This window comes from Aspergillus japonicus (genome assembly GCF_003184785.1).
Source record: "Aspergillus japonicus CBS 114.51 unplaced genomic scaffold BO86scaffold_70, whole genome shotgun sequence".
Lineage (NCBI taxonomy): Eukaryota > Fungi > Ascomycota > Eurotiomycetes > Eurotiales > Aspergillaceae > Aspergillus > Aspergillus japonicus.
In genome coordinates this window covers 64,074-84,736 of record NW_020291707.1, presented here as the reverse complement: position 1 = coordinate 84,736, position 20,663 = coordinate 64,074, and the positions used below count along the sequence as shown (strand labels likewise).

Genomic DNA, 20,663 nt, shown 5'->3' with positions numbered 1-20,663 from the left:
CCTCAGGCCACCACGGAGTACTCATCACTTGATCCCGCCACGAACCCATGCATCCGTGGCTTGCATCCCGCATGGGAAGAAAGTTTCCAGGCCGCACAACCCCGTTTTACTCCTGACCTCCAAAACGCGACTCATCAGATCCGATTCACCGCGTTCACACCGCTTTTTTTTATTCTTCTGGCGGGCCTCCCTGCCTCGATTCCACCTTCACGTCAACTCTACTTACATACTGTGCCGCACCGTCCATCCCCGCAACCACATCTCTATCTAGTTTCTTCCCCCAAACCAACCCCTCATAATACCGCACCACGCCCTCCACCAACCGCTCAAACCATTCCGCAAGAACCCCAACCCCAACCCCAACCCCGGCGTCGTCATTACTATCGCTATCGCCCCGCTGCTGCTGCTGCTGCTGCTGCTGCCGCCGCCCTAATCCCACCTCCCCCTCCACCTTCCCCTCCACTTCCACCTCCAGGTCCCGCAAGATAGGCGGACTCGTCCGCCGCTCGAAGACATCGGCGTAGAGGAGGGCGGTCTGCGGATCGAAGTATTTGCTCAGCGGGGTGGGGGGGAGATCATCTGTTCTGCCAGGCGTGGGGTGTTCGGGGAGAGGTCGGTTGGGTGATCGTGGTGGTGATGATGGGCTGGAGAGGGTGTTAGTTCTTGTACAGCCCAAGTACCACAATTGACTCCGATGAGGCGGGGAGGGATCTTGTAACGAGACTCTGGAATCGGGCTCGGACTCCTGAGAGGGCTGCAGGGCAGGAGACATACCCATTTTCCACTGTGGCGAGACGAGCGTATTCATTGCGTCCGCTGTGTCGGGCGTGGATACGACGGTAGCAGGTGCGGATGGGGCCTTGGAGGCGGTAGAGGCAGAAGAGGCAGGAGAGGATGAGGCTGATGGTCGGGAGGAGGGGGAAGGAGGAGGTGGGTGATGATGCTGGGGGCGTTTCCATCGTAGTGGTTTGTGAAGTTGTTTGAGGGGATATGGTAGGTGTGGATGGTGACATAGTTGCTTTGCAGAGGAGGGATATATCATCGGGGACTGCGGTTCTACACTACTCTCACGTATCTTGTGGAAACACCAGGTGGAAGCTGAATGCGAGGGCCTTGACCAAGGGGATCAATAGGGCCGAAAGAGAACAATGGCTTTGCGCGCTGTTTTGGTAGTGGAGCACCTAGGTGTTATGTGGGATAGAGGGTGTTTTGATCTAGCTCTAGCCTCAATTGTCTATGGTGAGTTAGAAGCTGGACATCCACTACAGGGTCATTCAAATTAAGAGCCTTAGGAATCTGTGGATCACAGAGGAGGGGATACTACTGCAAGAGGCGAATTGGTCGGAGGCACCGGGCTCCAAATATAAAATATAAATACACTGGGCCCTGGAAGTAGCTCCCCAGCCGGCTATATACTGTAGTCCACCAGAATACGTTTACTTCTCCTCTATAAGCTGGACTGTACAACATACACACCATGGTTCTCATTTCAGCAAGTATGATATATATTATCAAGGATATACAATATACTAAGTACAGTGCTGTCCATAAACCCCATGTTCTACCTCAATAGTCAGCCACCGCTCCCTTGCACGTGCAATTCACCAACCTGTCCAGATCATCGATCAAGATCTTATCTTTCCCCAAGAAACCCCATCTACAGTATCAAGCCCTACAGCAAAACACTCTCAAATCTAAGACCCCCAAAGACACCCAAACCCAGCTACCACTCAGCTCAGCTCAGCCTAGCTCATCTCACCCACCCACAACCGCCAGCTAACTAACCCCTAGCAAACCACCAGACCACCAGATAAAGTAATCAACATTCCTCAACCCAGTGACCCCGTCACATCCCCATCAATGAGATCACATGCCCCCTATTGCACTCCCCCTCCCCCAGCGTGACTTCTCCCCCCCGAATCCAGCCGACAGCACCTTCTCCCTAACAATCAAGGAACCCCCCCAATGACGATATCCTCGCAGCTGAGAATGGAGGATGACATGACTTTTGATTCAACTGACACCGACAGTAGCAGTGTAATACCACTGAACTTGGCTATGGCTATGATGCTGAGCATAGTAGACTGTGAGTAGTCAAAAGATAATAATAGCTTATAGCTTGCTCCTTTCCAGCTTTCCGATTTTCAAGTTCCATTCATGTTAATGTCTTGTCTTTCGTTTCTTTGTTAGCCGACTATAGTTACAAACTATACACTATACTACACAAACACCAGTTTAAGAATAAACTCACTATCTATTCATATTCACATTCACAGCACATCCCAATCCACAAGCACAAAGAAACCCACCCACCCATCCCTAAACATTCAAACACTGCAACGAAACAACCCAGAACAATCAACCACCCCCCAAATAAAACGCGCCCTCAACAAAGAACCCCCCCCCCCCCTTTATTGTTCAGTACACCAACACCAACACCAACACTAACCAAACACCACGAACCACGGGAAGAGAAAAAAAAGGACAGTCAACTCGGAGTCAGCCTGCCAGCCTTTAAAAAATACTCAGGATCTGAGAAGTTGGCTTGAAGGAGAAAAGACAAGAAAGAACTCCGACTCGGACTCCAACTCGGTTTTCCATACACTAACCACACCACACCACACTACACTACACTACCTAGGGCAAGCATTCTCTACAACTTATATGCGAATACATATACACCACCATCGGCAGTTCAAAGGATTGGATTCGGGGAGCGCGGTGATTGTTTCGACGATACTTCAAGCGATGCTTATGATATAGCATATGCCCTTGAATGGTTTAAACAACGACAACGACAACCACACCCACACCCACCAAAGATGCTCCCGCCGACCCCATCACCATCGCCTCCACCGGCGGCAACAACCATGTCCGGCGCGACGGCTATTCCCACAACCTCAGCAACAAACCCCACATCAACACCATCACCAACAATAGACGAAGAACTGGTAACCCCCCCCCCCCCCCTAACAGCCTTCCCCCGACCCTCCCACCAATTCTTCCGCTAAACACCACCCAGACCACCGCGCTCCACGAAGCCCTAACCTGCACCGGCTGCATCACCATCCTCCGCATCCCCAAATCCACCTTCCGCGCTGACACAGCCTCCGGCCGGTACGACCCCGCCCGCACCGTGCCGTTCGAGCCATCGCAAGCGGATCCCGATCTTGCGCCGCACGAGATGCCGCCCGCCATTGCTTCCGAGGACGACGAGGAGATGGATCTGGAAGCCGAGGAGGCCGGGCATCCGGGTCGGCATGCCCGCTGCCTGACCCCGGAAATTCGGGCGGAGCAGCAGCATCGGTACATCAGCTACGCGGAGCTCACCCCGCCGTCCACCCCCCCCGCCTCGAGTTCCGCACAGGGGCATCGGTACGACGCGCTGGTGGCACGGTATCTCCTCGAGGGGGAGGATACCGCCTCCGACGACGGAAGCGACAACGAGGATGTCGCGTTCGCGAAGTACCGCGCGGACTACCATATCCATGTGCACTACATGCTGCGGCGGGGGATACTGGGTATCTGTCGGGATGGGAAGGATGTCTATGAGTTGAAGGGGTGGAAGGGGCGGTTGCATGCGGTGGATTCGGGTCTGGTAGACTTGGAGGAGCTCGAGTCTGGCATGATGGACTGGCGCTATGGGATCATCAGGGAAAAGGGCGGCGGGGGGACGGCGGGGGGAGGATATTATTCCTCCAACCCCTACCAGTCTTACTACCCAGCTCCGAGCCCGATGGCGGCCTTGCCTCGGACCCAGAAACTGGGCGGCTGGCCCGACGATGCAAACCAGCTCATGGCGTCGCAGGTGGCGCTATGGAGAAGACGGGGGCTGAGTCGGCAGAGACGTGTCGAGGACGTCCGCATCAGGTGGGCTTTCATCATGGAGGAACGGAGAAGGCAGCGACTGGCCGCTCTGGCGCAGGCACATCAACACAAAGCAACGAGCAGTGTAAAGGTGAGGCTGTACTGTTCGCAGGCCGGCGGGGATCGGAACCTCATACGGGAGATCGAGATGGACGGGAGGTCGTTTGGAGAGCTCATCACATGATCTCGATGGGTGAGTGTCACAGTCTCAAAGGGAAGAGAAAGGGAAAACTTTTTCTGCTTTCATACAACGGAATTGAGGATTATCGAGCATCGCTAGCCACGCACACAAACCTCTTCCTTGGTCAAAACAAGAACACGAATAGTGAGCGAAGGCGAAATTCCGACAGACCGACAACAACCCAAACGAATGTAAGTAGGTCGGTCTCTGGTTGCGAACAGCGCAATAATGCAGGTGCAATGAGCAAGGCAAATCATCGAGGGGGAAACGCCATACTTCATTCATTCCGGAAAGGAAATCGCTCTCATGTAAGGAAGGTCAGTTGCAGCGACAATGACAGCCGACACATGCAAGAAGGTCGACCATGACAAAAGAAACATGCAAACAAGGAGGGTGATGGTCCGCTCGTCAGCGGACAATGACTGTTTCAAGGCGTCAATTTGAATCTGCAGGCATACTGCCTCATATAGCACTGTCAATTGCAGGGTCGTCCAGGTTTCCACTGGGTACAGCCCGAAATCGACCTGCATCAATAGGTGAACCTTTCAAACCTTTTCCATGCCTGACATAGGCACATCGTGAGGTGAAGACTCATGAATAGGTCCCTTGATATCAGCCGGATAGGTCTCCTTCTGTTCCTCCGGCTGCTGCTTGACCTCCGCGGTATTCTTACTCTCGGGGCGCTTTCGTCCCAGTCTTTGGCACCAGTGCTCTGCACTGACAAGAGTGTCATTGACAACGCCACTAACCTGTGCCATCATGTCAAGCCCTTCCTGAGCGAGGACCAAGATCCGGTGAGCGCTGACCGTCGTGTCGGATGCAGCCGCCGCTGAATCGGGCGGTGGGTTGGAAGTCGAAGCGATCTGGAACCGATGGGGGAGGGAGGTGAGATGACGCCGGACAAGGTTGCGGGCATTCTCCGGCAACGCTCCGCCAGCGTACTTGGAGACGATATCCACGACTCTCTTCAAGGTGGACAGAACATCTTCCCTGACAGCCTGTATCCGCTGTGTCAGGAGATTTGCCTGGGAAGACCCGCCCTGCTCACCCTGGGCGGACTGGCCCGAGTTGTCCCACTCCTTCAGCGCGCCCTGCAGCGCCAGGATAGCCTTGCCCAACCGACCGTTCGCCCACCGCAGCCACGTCAAACAATACTGCAGGCTACGCAGCGACTCCTCACTCATCGCCACCCCCAATCCAGACGTCGAGATCATCAACCGGCTCTGCCAAGTCGGATTCTGTCTCGAGGGGCTGTCCCGGCCAATCTCATCATAGCTGGGGGATTTCTGGTCATCGTACGGCGGAGGACCCTCCATACCACCTTCCATGCTACCATCCACGGTGCCTTTTTCGACGTCCACGTCCGCGTCCGCCGATTGCTGTGGCACTTCTTCGCGGCCGTTCACTTTGCGGCGTTTCGACCGCCCGGGGTTGGCCGACGACGACGCCCGACGCTGCAACGCCCACCGCAGTCCGCTCTCTACCCCGGTCTTTCGACCAACCGTCCCGACGGACTTGGCGACCGGCGACCCGATATTCCGCTCGATGAACTCAGCCCCGGACTTGAAGCGGGGCGAGTATGACTTGGAGTTCGCATAGGCCGAAACAGACCCGTTGATGGCCGAGGAGATGAGGGGGTGAGTGGACGTCAGGAGGGAGAGGAGGGGTTCCGGCTGGGCTTTTGGTTCGGATGCTTGCGAGATTCGGGGCGATTGACCGTATTCTAAATTGCCAATATACACACCCATTATCAAAACTTATTCCACAGTATAGCATAGCATAGAAGTAGGGACCGGTGGTGCGAGAAAAGCACAGCACTAGACACGGGAGAATGGTATGTCCTTATAATTGAGAAGAAGGAGAAGAAGAAGAAGAAGAAGAAGAAGAAGAAGAAGAAGGGGAGTGGGGTGTATACCGGTACGCAAGCCCTCCAAGGCTTGGGCGGCTTCGATATCATCCATGGACAGGACACTGGTGGCTCGACGCGAGCGATCCTCGGCCGCGGTAGTGTGATCGACATCCATCATAGACGACGGAGGAGGGACATGGTGATGAAAAGAAGGATAAGGGGCGGGAGTAGGCGCCGTGTAAGAGGCAGTCGAGGTGGCAGAGACTAATAAAGGAGAAGGATGGGCTGACTTCGTGGTGGTGGGCGTCGTGGCGTCTCGAACAGCAGAAATGGACGCCTTCGGACCAGGACCAGAGATGCCGTCGGGTGGACGGTGGTCCATGGCTGTCCTCCGACAACCAGAACGGGTAAATGAGTCGAGATGGCGTGGAAAGTAAGAGCCGGAGAATCGGTTAGGCTTAGGCGCGTTTGTTTGAGACTATCTGATTATTCGGAGAGAGGGGAGGGGCGAGAGAGGGGGAGAGGTGAGGAAGTGGAGAGGGGCGGATAATGAGAAAGGCAGTTGAGAGAGGTTGGAGATCCCGAGCGAAGCTTGATTGAGCATCAGCGTCAGAGTGAGCAGTTGGTTGATTGATTGATTGATTGATTAATTACCTGCTTGGTTGATGGAAGGATGGAAGGATGGATGAACTGCTGCAAGAGTCGAGGGACTTTCACGTGCAAAGCAAGAGAAAAACGTAGGCGCGGCGGGCCAAAGAAGAGCCGAGACTGACTGGGCGTGGGTTCGGCAGTCACTCATACACACACTCTCTCTCCCTCTTAACCTGGTCTACTTATTCTTACTCTGGCTCTTATATTGTTAAACCACTCTACACGGCACTACGACATCAAAATGACCCTACCGTGCATTATGGCGGGATGTTAAGTTGTCGAGTACTAGATACCGTATCCCATTTGCCTCAGGCACATGCAAACAAGAGTTTCGGTCATATTGACCTGCTGGATTGGTGATGATGTTACTGGGTCTCTCCACGGACCCCTTCACATGCTGACCCGAGTCACAAGTCAGTCAGTCAGGTAGTCAACTATGCCAGGCGAGAAGTCTCAGGTCAATCCTGGTCGTTGTTTCGCCCGGGAGGAACAGCCGATAATTAGTCGAGAGTCAATGAGCAAAAGCAGCTGCAGCTCGTGGAAGCTGCCGTTTTCAGTCAGATTGAGCCAAATTGTACGACTTGACATGTGATTTCATCCGCCTCCCAGTAATGCACCGTCCCACCGCCTGCCTGTCTGATTCAAGTCCACTTACTTCCACATGATTCATGATTCTTAGTTTACCTAGTCAGGTAATTACAACTCAGCCAACCAAACCACCCCATGGCCAACTGGTCAGCCCAAGGCAGACAAGAAGTCTCGTAGATCGTTGTTGCTACTCAAACTTCAAACTAGTTGATCCAATGCCCAAATGCCCTATCCTATATCCAATTCTTGGGGATAATTAGAGAACTCTAAGTTATCCAAGAATCCAAAATTTCAATCAAGGGAGGCACATGCATGCAGCACAATAACCAAGAATGTACAGTACCCCACAGAGGCATGAATTGAATTCCAGCCAATTAATCATGCTATCCGAAGCTGAAACCTCGCTCATTCCACCGACATTCCATCGTCCGGATCGTAGTATCCGCCCGCTGCTGTCGACGGCAGCCCGAAGTGCATCGCCTCGATGGCTTCGTGCCCTTCGTACTCGTCCTCGCCCGGCCCGGTGTCCTCTTCATCCATCGGGTCCCGAGACGTCAGCTGCGCGATCACCTTCTGGTTGACACGATAACAGGCAAGGATCTCATTCGTCACGGTCCGCGCCGGGAGGGTGCTTGCCTTCATCTGACAGAGAACCTCACCAAAGGCGTGCATGACGAAGCCGGAATGGGGCCACCGCTTATACGTGCTGGAAGCTAAAAACCGAAGCCATTCGCCCGGACAGTGCTCCCATACCCGAATCAAAGGATGATCTCCTGGCGGAGGCTCAATGGCTTGAGCTCCTTCAGCAGCCTCTAGAGCACGGACGGAGAAGGACTCTTGGCTCCTCTGCACGTGCTCGTTCCACTGCCCGTACGATGCCTTGAGCTTCTGGGCCACACCTTGCAGTGCTGTTTTTAGCCCCATATCCTGTGCGGCTTGCTGTTTGGCATAAGACCATACTCTCAACAGGTCTGCATCCGGGTCCTTGAAAGACTCCTTCTCGGGGAATGCCTTCTCCAATTGTGCCAGAACCTTGTCGCGCTCTTTGCGAGCCACCTCAAAGCGAAGAAAGTCGATAATATTGGTCTTCTTGTATCTCCGTTCAGGACCCTTGTAGGCGGGCAGATCACGAGTCCAAGGACTGATCCTCTTCCGATATTGCCGCCAGGCTTGCTCGGACAGATGCACACCTCCCTTGCGGCCGTCCACCAGATGACTTAGGAGACAAGCAAGCTCCGTGGCGTTGCGCGAATTGATCGATTCGTCATAAGCGATCTTTTCATGCTCTACAGTGCAGCGCCCTAAATTCGATAGAGTTAGATTGAACGTGAACGCGCTTTGGAGGAACTCGTCCATGGATTGAATATTCCTCCTAGGCACGGAATGTTTCGTGAGACCAAAGTGCTCTGGAGGATATTCGACTTCTGGGAGGTCCGAGTTATAAAAGTTGCGCACGATGTTCTGATCCCAGCAGATCCAGGGCGTATCGCCATCGTAGTCGCCGCCTGATAGCATATGCGCTAGCGGTACATTGCCCACACTGGGAAACACAATGACATCCTTGAAGTGGCGAAGTTCTGGCTTCCACACAGCCTTCCGGCGCTGAATGTCAGAGGGACGGTGGGCTGGAAGTCGGCCGACAAGGACTTCGATGCCGTTTAGTAAAGTATCTTCAAATTGACCTTCGCCATCGCGCCAATTGGTGGAGAATCCAAAGTGCACCTCGTCTTTTTTAAGAATCCCATAAGGATCTGCGATGCAGAAGGCGTAAGTCGAAAGAGGGACCTCTATGTGTAACTCGTCCACATATCGAGTGAGCAGGTCTCTAATACATTTCCCCAGTCGCTTACGAAGCGGATAGAAGCTTTGAGGCCCAAACCCTGCTTCAGTAAGTCGTATTATCGCCTCTGCATCATTCGCCGTCCACTGCTCCAGGCGTTTGACTTTATGCGACATCAGCCCAGAGCCGTCATCCGCTGAAGGCCGGACTTTCTGGATAAGACTGCGACACAGGACAGCACTATCGCACTGGAGTACCTGTACAAACTCCTTATACACCGCTTCAATGCCTTGTCGGGTGAGGTCGCCGATATATTCCCTCACGTGTCCGCCATGCTCGAGGATTGCCAGGAGTTGAATATTCAAATCGACCGGATGCAACGGCTTGGACCATTTCACAACCTCGAAGGTCAACTGCTCGTTGTCAACAGGCTCTTGCCAGGTTTGGGGATGCGGATGGATTTTCAGCTGCGAATCGGAGATTTGAATCCACATGTCGTCATTACACTCAGTTGACAACTGTGATTGATGTCGATCAACCATCCACAACCCTTTGGCTCCTGCGAATCGACCCTGAAAGGCGCTAGGGGTTACTCCTGTAATCCCCAGCATATCGCAGATGTGGCTGGCCATCTTCCTTGACATCAGGGCGCACCCATCATTCATCACCGGACGGCCCGGGAGGTCCGGCAGCGACAGAACCTGCGATGGTCGCAGCACCACTGTTGCATAAGTTTTGGAAAGACCTAACGATAATCTCTGGAAGAGCTTGCAGTTAGACTGTCCAAGATTGGCTTTTGTAGGCATATGCCATTCAATAAGTTCTTCTAAGCCCATCGGCGTGCGGTTCGTACTGTCCTGATTTGGGAGAGGTAGGGACGAGGGTACTATCACCCTGCGGTCAAAATCAATGCCGTCAACAGCAAAGAAGTCCACTCGAAACTTCGGTTCTGACTTGACCTTCCGTTTTGATTTCACTTCCTCCACAAAGAACGGCCGCCATTCCCTACCTAAGCACCGATGCACCCGTTGCGTTAACCAGAGAGCTAAGCTTTCTCGCAGGAGAGCCGGCTTTTCGGGTATCCGTAGATGAGGCGGCGGCCGCGCCGGGGCAGGCATCGTCAGACTGAGGAAGCGATCCGATCCAAAGCGTCGGTGAAAGCGGCAGGTTCGTTCTGTCTTCAGAGAATTCAATTTCAACTTCAAAATACCGCGTTCGGACGCAGTGCACCACTCCATGTCCCCTGTAAAGACGACCACCTCGGAATGCTTATCTGTTTTGAAATCACCCGTAGCGGCTTCCCAAGCCTTGCGAGTTGGCTTCACTGGAAGTGGCTTTCCGTTTCGCTGGCTAAGAGCCGCTATCCATCCCCAACAATCGTCTAGAGTTTTGAATGAGATGGTATCGCCAACGAGTATGCGACTTAAAGGCACATTCCACGCTCTACCTATCCTTTCCAGCTCATATCGATAGCGAAGTGGAATTGACCTTGAGAGAGTCTGTTCGTATGAGAACGGTCCGTCTTTTAGAAGTTCTACCATGATCTGTCCATCATCGCAGTAACGAGACCCATGAATTGGGCCTGAAACTCGATTCTGCTGTTCGAACGTCGTTCTCATCTCCTGGCTGAGCATATGCCCTACCACCGAGTCTTCGTACAGTGACTCATCCTCCGTCATGGGCTCAGTGGCATCAGTGGTTGCCGAAAGAAAGGAGGTGTTATATGAGACTTTGTGGGAAGCGAAAAAGTCAGTGGACGAGGCAGTAGTTGTTGCGAAGCTGACATTCACGCCGGTCTGGGCAGCAGGTACAGCGTCGTATCGCCGGTACTTGTCAAGTGCGGTCAGTTTCTCTACGAACTTGGAAGGCTTTCCCGAGTCAGGTCGACGAGGGCTTTGAAAAAGGTTGGCAGGGAGAGCCCCGACCGTTGACTGCGGATGGCTACCTTGATTAGAGTATCCGACAACAGGGGGAGGACCGTTTGTCTCCAATGGGGAAACTAATCTTGCAGGCCCTTTCACCGGAGAGCTCGGCGCAGTGTGGAACTCGTCCTCATCAGCAGAAAGTCGTCTCTTCAATGACTTCGGCGTTAGATCTTCAGGCTCCGCCGAAAGTCGCTCCATCAACCGGTTGGCTGGAAATGAGCCTTTGTCCATTAGGTAGAGCTCATCGTCAATCAATCGCAATAGATATCCCAGCCGCTCTTCCCGTTCATAACTTGAAAGCACGCGAGATGGATGGAGTGATCGAGACGAAACCCATTCTTCAAAATCCTCGAGGACTCGATAGAAGGGGCCTTTGAAGTAGAGCCGCTTGAGACCGCCATAACATCTCCATGCCGGTGTTGTGTTGTCACCACCAGGGGAGTAGATGCGGGGATTGGGGATTTCCAGCGAGAATCGTTCGTTGATCTGGTCTATGAGTTGAGTCAATTCTTGCCCGCTTCGGCTTGGAGTGATAGGGAAGCCCATGTTTGTTAGAGCCAGAGAATGAATGAGATTGACAGGCCAGACTGCGTGTGTACAATCCTATCGAACGACCTCGGAGCCAACCGTTGTGAAAGTACACCGATTGGGAAATCCGTTTCTCCACAATTCGACGGATAACTACTGAACCAGTGGATGGTAAACAATCGAGTGGGCGACCAGCGCCAGACACCTTCCTCGACTCTCGCCTCCGATCACTCAGATGTAGAACCCAGCATTGATTGAAAATTAGTGCTAGAGGTGATGACGCCTTGAGAAGAATCGAGAGAAGAAATGTCGAAGCGGAAAAAGAAAAAAAGGTGGTTGGATGCTGGATGGGTGAAGATGCAAACCAAACAAGAAAATCGGGTGGTTGAAGCTAAAGAAAGATTGACTGACAGCTTCAGTTCAACCCCTCCACTTGCCCCTCTTGAGCGAATCAATTCGACCTTTTGACGCCGTCACCTCGATAGGCCATTCCTACTATGCAGTGACACCCACATAATACTCACAAATCTCGATATGTTTGCTTTTTCATGCTGCTGCCGCCCTTTGCGACCTTCTTGGTATCACCGGTAACATTGCCCTCATATCCCTCGAGTACCGTAATTAGACACCAGCATGCGGCAGTCTGATGCCACGCTCCAGGTCAGTGCTATAACATAAGAGTCGGGCAAACTGAAAATTACTAAATCAATATTTTTTTCCCTTCCCTTTTTTTTTCTTTCCATTATTTTGAGAATCAGATATCTGGACGGGAAGTAGAATGTCTAGCGCGTAAGCAAGCTTCTATAGCATGTCCTGTACTGTTTGTTCCCGACCCACAGACCATGCAGAGCAATCACTCTCCAGTTCAATTAGTCCCCCGCCCAGTCACAGCACCCACCAGATTATGCTTCGGCGCATGCGGGCTGCTTCTGAGTCTGGATAGACTTGATCAGGTCGTCCCGGCGTCGAAAGAGTGCAACCTGCTTTTAACGAACTTGGTTCGGCCTTGAGGGTGCTCATGTCAACGCTCTCAGGTTGCACCGAGTGGCTCCTGGTAGCAATCTTGTATCCCACGGCAAGTATAGCATATAGTGGGATCCCCACATAAGATGTGATGAAAGCCAGATAGTCAAACCCCTGTGGGTAAGCATCGCGGCTTGTAAGGTCAAATACTCGAATCACCGAGAAAAAGATACATGCCACCAAGGCGACCCAGGAGCCGAGCACTCCAAATGGAGCCCGGAAGATGAGATCCTCGTCGGCGATCTTCTGCACCCTTCGAACTCGCACGAATGAGATATGAACCACCAGGATGGAGGCCCATGTAAGTATGCTAAACATCGAAACCAGGTTGACATGGTTATTGAAGAGTTTCTGGGAGCGGCTGAAGGCATTCAGATATGCCGTGCATCCTATGAGGGCGCACACACCCAAGGCATATACTGGAACTCCCCGATCATTGGTTCGACAGAGGAAAGAAGGAGCATGTCGATCTACAGAAAGCTCATATAGTGTTCTTGTCGCCAGATAGAGGGCTTGACTAGCAGCCGAAATGACACAGACCAGTAGAAAGGCGTTCAAGATATGTGGCAACTTTGACCAGCCAGTATACTCTGCGATCGTCACAAAAGCTGATGCCGGCGGGGCCTTGTCGGGGGACTGACCTAAGGCCAAGACGTGGGTGCCAGAGGGAACCAGTATCCCCAATAGAGCCACATTGACGATATTGAAGGCCAAGATGCGATAACAGTTGGACTCAATGGCCTGCCCTGCGGCTTCTCTGGGATTATGCGTGCGCAATATGGTGATGCCCATGAGCTCACTTCCGAGATAGGCCAACGTAGCAGAAGGGACTGTTCGGAAGACCGTACGTAGTATGCCCGTTGCTTCCTTGTTCGAGTGCTGAGCAAACGCACCTGGATAGCTCCAGTAACGAAAGCCTTTCTTATCATGGTCAGGGCCGCCACCGAAAGCCAGGACGACACACAGACAAACTAGACCGAACATCACAATGATCTTCATGCAGGACAGGGAAAGTTCGTATTTGTCGAAATATTGGCTACATTTCGAGTTCGCAACGATGATTGCCGCGAGAAAGAACGTGATCCAAAAGATTGAATATCCTTTCTCATCACCTTGCCAGTAGGCTATCAGCAGTTCTCCTGCTGCGAATTGATTGGGGATGACAACCATGAATTTCAACCAATAACTGTTCTGATTAGACCTGGTCATACAAGATAGCGAGGGTCTATGAGGTATTTAGACTCACATCCATCCTAATGTGAACCCAAGCGCCGGATCGCAGAATCGGGACGCATTCTCGGCCATTGATGGTTCTGTGGACCAAGAAGCGACCTCGCCCAGAGCACACAGAACCAGATAGACAATAAACCCGACAAATGTGTAGGAAATAAGTATAGAAGCAGGCTTTGGCTTGGCGGTTAGTGTGTATCGATCACGAAAATTTCAAGGTACTCACCCCAGCCCTGTTGTCTCTGGTCAGTATCGAAGTGAGGAAAGGAAGAAGTTGGTGCTCTTACTGTGAAAGCGCACGGCCTGCACAAATCATGAGGCCGGTATTGATCGCTCCTCCAATGGCTATGGCTAAGGTAAGTATGGCATGCAGGTTAAGTTCGGCAGACGAGTGCGCACCGAGTAGATTGACTTGATGCGGACTTAAAGCTCCATAGACAGGAATAACGGGCCGTATGCGCGGGTGGAAGCAAGGCCGTATCGAAGGGATGTCGCCTTCATTCGTTGTTGGGACACTATCATGATCTCGATCGTTGTCGCTTTTTTCCGGAGCCATCGCTACCCATACAGAACGGATGCGTTGCCTCCGGATAAATCCGATTTCGAATCCTGGGAATGCGCCTGAATTCTGTGAGCTTCATAAAGTTGAGTCGTAGTTGACAAGGAAAAAACGTGTGGTTGCCCGACTCAGACGGGATGATTTGCACTTGCCGTCCATGTTGTCACCATTGGAGATTTGGTTACGTAGGACCCGACGAAAGAATGATGAATAAGAATGAATTTTTGATATCTTTCCAGTGACCGTGAGACCTGTCACCGACACTGGGTGATTGGAGAAAACCCCCGAAGTACATTGGTATATAAAGGTGGTGGTGACGTAATCATACTCATCCACTCGAGACAGTCATAAGCCATCAATAGGTACACGAACGCCTGTCTAAAAACCCCCGGGAACAAGAAAAGACCCATGAGAAGGCAAAAGCAAAGAGAAACAACAAGGGAGAAAGGGCTGCCATCGTATGCTGTGGTATCCACTGTGATAAGGAAACCGTACACTCGATCATAATCGAAGCAGCACGAAGGTGAAGGCGCATCTAGCGCCGACTCGTGTTTCTTCCTGACAAGGGACAGAGGTCGCCTTTCATCGAGACATGTACAGCGAATCGCTCGATTCAGTACGAGGGAAGATCCGAGTATAGAGAGAGTCGCTGGACTCCGATCGGGGGAAGAAGCGTTGCTGAGCCTTGGAAATGGTGCGGTCGGTATACACACCCTTGGCCGCACCCCGTACGACGGTTTCCAGGTATTCCCTGAAGTCGGTAGGCGTGAAGTCGGGGTACAGTTCCTTGGAAGTCACATAACCCAGGTACTTGGCATATTCCGGCGTGTTGTCACCCCGTAGACCCCAGGATAGTTGATATTCGGCGAGATATCTGGGAATGAACTTGATGGGGTCGAAAGGGTAGGTTTCGCTAGATTGGCGGGCTGCGAGCACTCGGGTGTAGATGGTCTCTTCAGGGATCTGAGTGATTATGACGTCAGTCGATGTTGCGGCACGAGCAGTGCTAAAGACCACTTACATAGTTCCGTTGGATCTTCTCCTCGCTAATCTCCTCCAATAGATCGTAAATCTCGTTCTGAGTTTTGACCTCGTTGTACGCCAATACCATTTTGTTCAATGTCCGGTCATCGGTGATGATCTTGGCGACATAGCGACCGATATCCCGCAAATCCGTCAAAGCGATGGGGGAGTTTCCGTCAGCGACGATCTCGTTATTAGCTGAAGTCATGGCATAATCGATGCGACCGGACTCAAGGCGGGGGTAAGAGAATTGGTACCACCAGCCGACATCGATGATGGTGTAGGGTAGTCTGAGCTGCTTGATGTGGTTGTAGACCGTCTCTTTCTGCGTGGAAGGTTAAATCGAGAACGTGAGATTCGGATGAGACAGCCAGCATACCTCGTCTCTCAGCCACATGATACCGCCAGGCGGAGCTACTGTGATGAAACCGCAGGGAACAAATCGCTGTACACCGGCATTCTTTGCAGCTTTGGCGAGAGGAATCTGATCCTGTTGTTCTGAAGGACCGACACAACTGATGACGACATCGATTCCGGTGAGAACATCGGCAAGCGACTCCTCGGGACCCTTGAGATCACCTTTGCGGATCTGAACACCCCGTTCTTGCAGGGCAACGATGGCAGGCTTCTGGGCCGAGCGAGGGCGAACAAGAGCATGGACTTCCTGTAAGGGCGAGAGGGCACGCAATTAGCACCAGGGTGGAAGCGTAAGGCAGGTGGTGGACGTGGACAGCATACAAAGTTGGGCTGTTCGAGCAATCCATTCGCAATAGAACCACCGGTTTCACCAGCTGCTCCGACGAGCAGGACCTTAGTTCGAGACATGGTGAATAGATAAGGCGAGTGGCGATTAATCTAGGGATATTTGGAGGTTGATTGGGGGAGATGTGGTACTGGTGATAATAGTGGTAGCGGTGGTAGTAGTGTCCGAGATAGTATAGGATGGTTGTACGGATTATTTAGGAGATGGAGGGAAGACAGATTTATGAGGAAGGGAAAAGGAACCTGGAAGAGATTCCCAGTTTGGTTCCTTGCTTATGTATTTCAAGCGAAGCGTTGACGTTTTCCCAGCGGAATGGAGGGTCAGTCGACATTATAAAGGCGGGCGTCCCACTCTGAGGATGGCCACTGGGACTACTACTGGTAGTCTGGTAGTCTGGGAGTCTGGGAGTCTGGGAGTCTACCCACTTTTCGTCTTATCCAGAAGTGGCCAGCAGTGGGTCGATTGTGGGTGTTTAACTCCCTAACTACGAAATGCGGCCCCCCCCTCCCTTAAAGGTGCATGTAATGACCTGGGGGACGGAGGGGAAAAGACCGGATGCTATGCTATTTTGGAGAAGCAGACCAGCAGCCCTTCTTCTACAGTACATCTTCTACTGTACCTAACCAGCAGCCTTTTTTTTTGTGGGAGGGTGTTGCATGTTCCTCAGATGCTTTTATGATTATTATTTTATTTTATTTTTTAATCAAGATGATATAATGTGGTGTTCTCCCGCAGTAGCTAGTTCATTAACAGTTAGTTAATTAGGCAAATGGGCTTGTAGCCTTAGTCAGAGAGAGAGAGAGAGAGACAGCAGGCAGGAGGCAGGTCGCACCACACAGACAAACAGACAGGAAGAGGGACGGACGGGCAGAGAACGTGTGAACTCGCCGCTGCGGCTCCCAGTCACTGGGCTCCAGTCGGGGGGGAGTTACACCTATTTTGGTCATTACGTCACTTTACCTTCCCTACTCCGTAGTTACTCCATTACTGGCTACGGCTTCCCGGGCAGGGGACTTTGCCCAGGGCTGGCTGACTGGTGGTCACTGGTGACGATAACTGGGGTTTTCCGGCTACCTTACGTATTGGGTTGGTCTCAGAACAGTTCTTTGCTCTTCTCTCCCTCCTTTTTTTTGTTTCTCTTTTCCAATAATGATTCAGTGCGTTCATCATTATTCCACCACCATGGGAACCATCCGTTGCGAACGGCTACCTAGTAATCACTTCTTCCACTTCCACTTCCACTTCCACTCTCCCACTAAGGACCACGTAGTTGTTTCTAGCCTACCCGTTGAAACCACCACAGTCTCGACCATTTACCTAGTTTATTCAATAGTCCCCAGCACGTTCCTCTCATATGAATTCATTTCCCTGTTCAACCGCGCATAATGCGGGGAGGAAAGAATCTTTCGTCTCTCCCCCCCCTCCCTTTCCCCCCCCCCAAAAACCCCAGCTTTAAGGAACGCAGGAAATGGCAACTCGTCCAATGGCCGAAACCCCCCACGTCAGAGATCTTCGGATCTGCGTGGCGGATTCTGTTTTCATGGCCTTTTGCAACCCTTTGAGCATGACGACATGCCCTGTGCCCGTCTTGTTGTTACCTCGAGGACGTTCTGGGTCAACAACCAATGGTTCCATGGTTGAACACTTTGGTCTTCTGGAAGACTGCGATAGAACCTAGTCAATCGAAACCAACTGCCATAAGGCCTGCTGTAATCGTGATTCTCGGTTGGGAATAATGTGGTCGTTGGCTGCCAGTGTATTGTGCTCCGCAATTATGGGTTGTCAATCTCGTCTGATCCTCGATCGGGTATGCACTGAGTACTAGTAGTTATACCTAGGCACGTATAACTCATGGGCCATTCGCATTTCATGGTGTTCTGTCATCGGATCAACATCGAGTGAGACATCGAATAAAGTCTCGTCTTCGGTGCAAGGTATTCAATCGGTCTTAAAAACATGATAATCACCCTATAATCTATTCACATGGCTCAGACTGACATAAATTGTGTCGGCATAGCAGGGGTGGGTTGCAAAGCCCTTTATGGTTCTTCGGCTGTCAAGCACACCGGCCTTATTGTCTCCCCATGGCCTCCATTCATGCCCCAATCTAGTTGCGCTAGTCCTCAACCTTGAAAGTCCCAAGCAGACCATTGCCGGAGTCAATGGCGCAAACACTTTGTTCAAATTCAATACACTACTTCTCCTCGATAGTCTAGAAATGAACCCGCAAGGTAAGTTCTCCGAAGTGAAGGCTGAGCGACACAAGCACCATGGTGCTTGGATGTCCATATCAAAACGACCATGCCTAGCTAGCGGTGGCACTAATGCAGCAATACTCCGATACTCAGCCAATGGGCCGGAACGAGGCAAGACGGATCCCTACCTCGAAAATAAATCGCACTGGACTAGGCGCGATCAAGCACGGCGAAGGATCGGGATCAATTCTTTACTGAAGAATCTCAGACAGACCTGAGTCCCCGAACTCTTCTTCCCTCCTCAGTATATCGTGACTCCGGGGAGGAGCCCGTCGCCGGTGGTTTGCTGGAGGAGCATGTGAGAATCCCACCACCACCACCACCACCACCCATCATCACCTATTCTTTCGATCTGCAGGCCCATGACGGCGCCTTGGGCCAATTGTAATTTACTCCACCCGCACACCAAATGCAAGCCTGCAGCCGGGGTACAGTAGTAGTCGTTCTAGTCTGGCAGATGGATGGATGGGATGGGTGGTGCTCAGAACGACGAAAGTCGGTGTGTGACCAGTGATCGAGTCAACCGTTGTTTGACCCTCGGGTATTGAAGGGAGCGAGCGGACGGCAGAGCTCCGGAATGCATGCCGCTAGGCGGGAGGGGGAGAAGGGGCTTAGGCTGACGGTGCCAGTGCAGTAGGCAATTCCCTTAAGGGCGCTTACGCTGGGGGCGGGCGGACTTGGCCGTCTTTCGCTCAAACGGTGGGGGAGGGGGAGTACTAGGTAAGGTCCACGGTTACTTATCGCCCGCCCCCTTACAATCTGCACCATCGATACAGGATTGAGAGATGGCAGGGATTGGGACTCATTTCATTCCATTGATCGGGACGAACCTTCCTACCATGATCCGCAAAGTCGTCGAAAAGTACTGCGCCTCAATTCTGAGATGTCACAATCGTGTTTCAACACCGTGTTTCCTCTCGTTTCAGAAACGAATTGCGCGTACCACGATCCCGAGTCATTGTCAGGATTCGCTCTGAAGCTGCCATGACACCTCAATTGAACCAAAGCTAGCACGACAGTGTATACCTCTATCCGGGGTTGTTCATCTAGCTCCACTAAGTCTTTCAGACCTTTCATTTCAGAACGTGGCAATTCATACCCCTCGTCTTCTTAGGAATTACCTCCTGAGCAGACCGATTTGTGCCTCATTGTCGGACATCATGGTCTGCAAGCTTAACATGAACCACACATGCTTCTGGACGTGGGTTATTGGGCTCGCATCTACCTCGCACCGCTCAAGGTCATCGCCATTGGCGGCTGCTCCATCCGTACTGCAGACTTCGCGTACCGATGCTCCGGTCAGCGTCGACTGAGCACGAAACTGGGAATGTATCATTCGTGACCTTGATGAAGGAGCCTAGAACAGAGTATCTGATCAACGAACAACACGGGTCAGATGCGCGAATACTAATGAGTCATTTCAAGCGCCTCCCACGAGGGATATGCATCAATGTGGCATATCGAACTGCAGAAAACATGGGTCACCCCCCCCATGCTGTGCATCGTGGCTCGATCAACACCTAGTGATTCAACAAAGCTAATCACTGCAGATAGCCAATACCGTGCTAGTTCCAAGGGAGCTCAAGATAGCTGAGCCCGCCCTTGGCGATCAGTGCCGTTCTCCTAGCTTATATACTCATAGATAGGCTCCCAGGTCGCGGAGCCAACTTCGGGCTCTACCTGTGGAGGATCTGCCTAGATTTAGGCTAGGATAGTCTATTTAGAGTTTGACTCCTCAATTTATATCCCGAAAATTGTGGCTGTATACAGGCACGGGGTTCCCCCGTGGATCTGCATACCCATTCGGACTGGGCTTAGCTTGCCATGTGTGGTGGCGACGGAGAGTTGTCTGCTTCTTACCAGACTTCCTCTTATACTGGATTAGAAGATACAATCATCAGACTCAGGCTGCAAGGTCAAGGCGATTTGACGGTGAATCAATCATCGTCGGGCAGCAAGACTTTGGATGTTGCTGGTCTGTTTACATCCTTCCGTCTCCATCTCCTCGAAAGAACTCTGTTACGATTCCAGCCCTCTTTCTGACCAGTGCAATCCCCTATGGTGTTAAGGGTCACTAACACATTTGATGTAGCAATATGGCCGCCTTGTCACTGTGCTCGCATGCTCTATCTTTTTGACTTGAGCAGAAGCGTAAGGATTGTTCAAGCAAAAGAGTGAATCCCAGGTTATGAGCCGTAACCTTGAATGGCTTGTCAGTCCATAGCTCCTCTCTCGGGCACCTATCATGATTCCCTAGCATGAGTCTTGAGCTTTGGGCACAGCAGCTTCTACACTGGTAAATGAATATGTTGTGGGCAGTAATAAAGCTGGACTTCGTATGTCGGCTACCCACAGGAAGTCAGAGTAAAGCGCAGGAGATTCTAAAGATCCTGTTGTATGCTAGCATGCTTCCAAGGTAGCTTACTTATACTTCGAGGCCG

General features: G+C 52.0%; 7 protein-coding genes across 7 annotated transcripts; 1 reads left to right on the top strand and 6 right to left on the bottom strand.

Annotated features, from left to right (window-relative positions):
- Positions 1 to 51: 51 nt before the first annotated feature.
- BO86DRAFT_214779 (uncharacterized protein) lies at positions 52 to 1,212 on the bottom strand. The gene has a single exon (XM_025666874.1). It carries the CDS (start codon positions 1,040 to 1,042, stop codon positions 170 to 172), a length of 873 nt encoding a protein of 290 aa, XP_025523540.1. The 5' UTR covers positions 1,043 to 1,212; the 3' UTR covers positions 52 to 169.
- Positions 1,213 to 2,712: 1,500 nt separating this feature from the next.
- BO86DRAFT_214718 (uncharacterized protein) lies at positions 2,713 to 4,063 on the top strand. The gene is made up of 2 exons (XM_025666873.1): positions 2,713 to 2,951; positions 3,023 to 4,063. The coding sequence occupies exons 1-2, from the start codon at positions 2,823 to 2,825 to the stop codon at positions 4,049 to 4,051; spliced, it is 1,158 nt and encodes a 385-aa protein (XP_025523539.1). The 5' UTR covers positions 2,713 to 2,822; the 3' UTR covers positions 4,052 to 4,063.
- Positions 4,064 to 4,593: 530 nt separating this feature from the next.
- On the bottom strand, positions 4,594 to 6,072 carry BO86DRAFT_322595 (putative clock controled protein (Ccg-8); the record flags this gene model as incomplete). Its single annotated transcript, XM_025668395.1, has 2 exons — positions 4,594 to 5,771; positions 5,964 to 6,072. 2 exons carry the CDS (start codon positions 6,070 to 6,072, stop codon positions 4,594 to 4,596), a joined length of 1,287 nt encoding a protein of 428 aa, XP_025523538.1.
- A 1,372-nt stretch (positions 6,073 to 7,444) lies between these two features.
- BO86DRAFT_392438 (RNA dependent RNA polymerase) lies at positions 7,445 to 11,714 on the bottom strand. Its single transcript, XM_025672807.1, has one exon. The coding sequence runs from the start codon at positions 11,385 to 11,387 to the stop codon at positions 7,542 to 7,544; it is 3,846 nt and encodes a 1,281-aa protein (XP_025523537.1). The 5' UTR covers positions 11,388 to 11,714; the 3' UTR covers positions 7,445 to 7,541.
- Positions 11,715 to 12,045: 331 nt separating this feature from the next.
- Positions 12,046 to 14,470, bottom strand: BO86DRAFT_214633 (putative amino acid permease). The gene is made up of 5 exons (XM_025666872.1): positions 14,022 to 14,470; positions 13,910 to 13,967; positions 13,849 to 13,855; positions 13,639 to 13,796; positions 12,046 to 13,578 (listed from the first exon to the last, which is right to left on the bottom strand). Exons 1-5 carry the CDS (start codon positions 14,176 to 14,178, stop codon positions 12,255 to 12,257), a joined length of 1,704 nt encoding a protein of 567 aa, XP_025523536.1. The 5' UTR covers positions 14,179 to 14,470; the 3' UTR covers positions 12,046 to 12,254.
- BO86DRAFT_214632 (aromatic alcohol reductase) lies at positions 14,471 to 16,135 on the bottom strand. The gene is made up of 4 exons (XM_025666871.1): positions 15,943 to 16,135; positions 15,584 to 15,868; positions 15,203 to 15,529; positions 14,471 to 15,144 (listed from the first exon to the last, which is right to left on the bottom strand). The coding sequence occupies exons 1-4, from the start codon at positions 16,027 to 16,029 to the stop codon at positions 14,764 to 14,766; spliced, it is 1,080 nt and encodes a 359-aa protein (XP_025523535.1). The 5' UTR covers positions 16,030 to 16,135; the 3' UTR covers positions 14,471 to 14,763.
- Positions 16,136 to 16,682: 547 nt separating this feature from the next.
- Positions 16,683 to 16,997, bottom strand: BO86DRAFT_214620 (uncharacterized protein). Its single transcript, XM_025666870.1, has one exon. The coding sequence runs from the start codon at positions 16,912 to 16,914 to the stop codon at positions 16,729 to 16,731; it is 186 nt and encodes a 61-aa protein (XP_025523534.1). The 5' UTR covers positions 16,915 to 16,997; the 3' UTR covers positions 16,683 to 16,728.
- Positions 16,998 to 20,663: the final 3,666 nt, after the last annotated feature.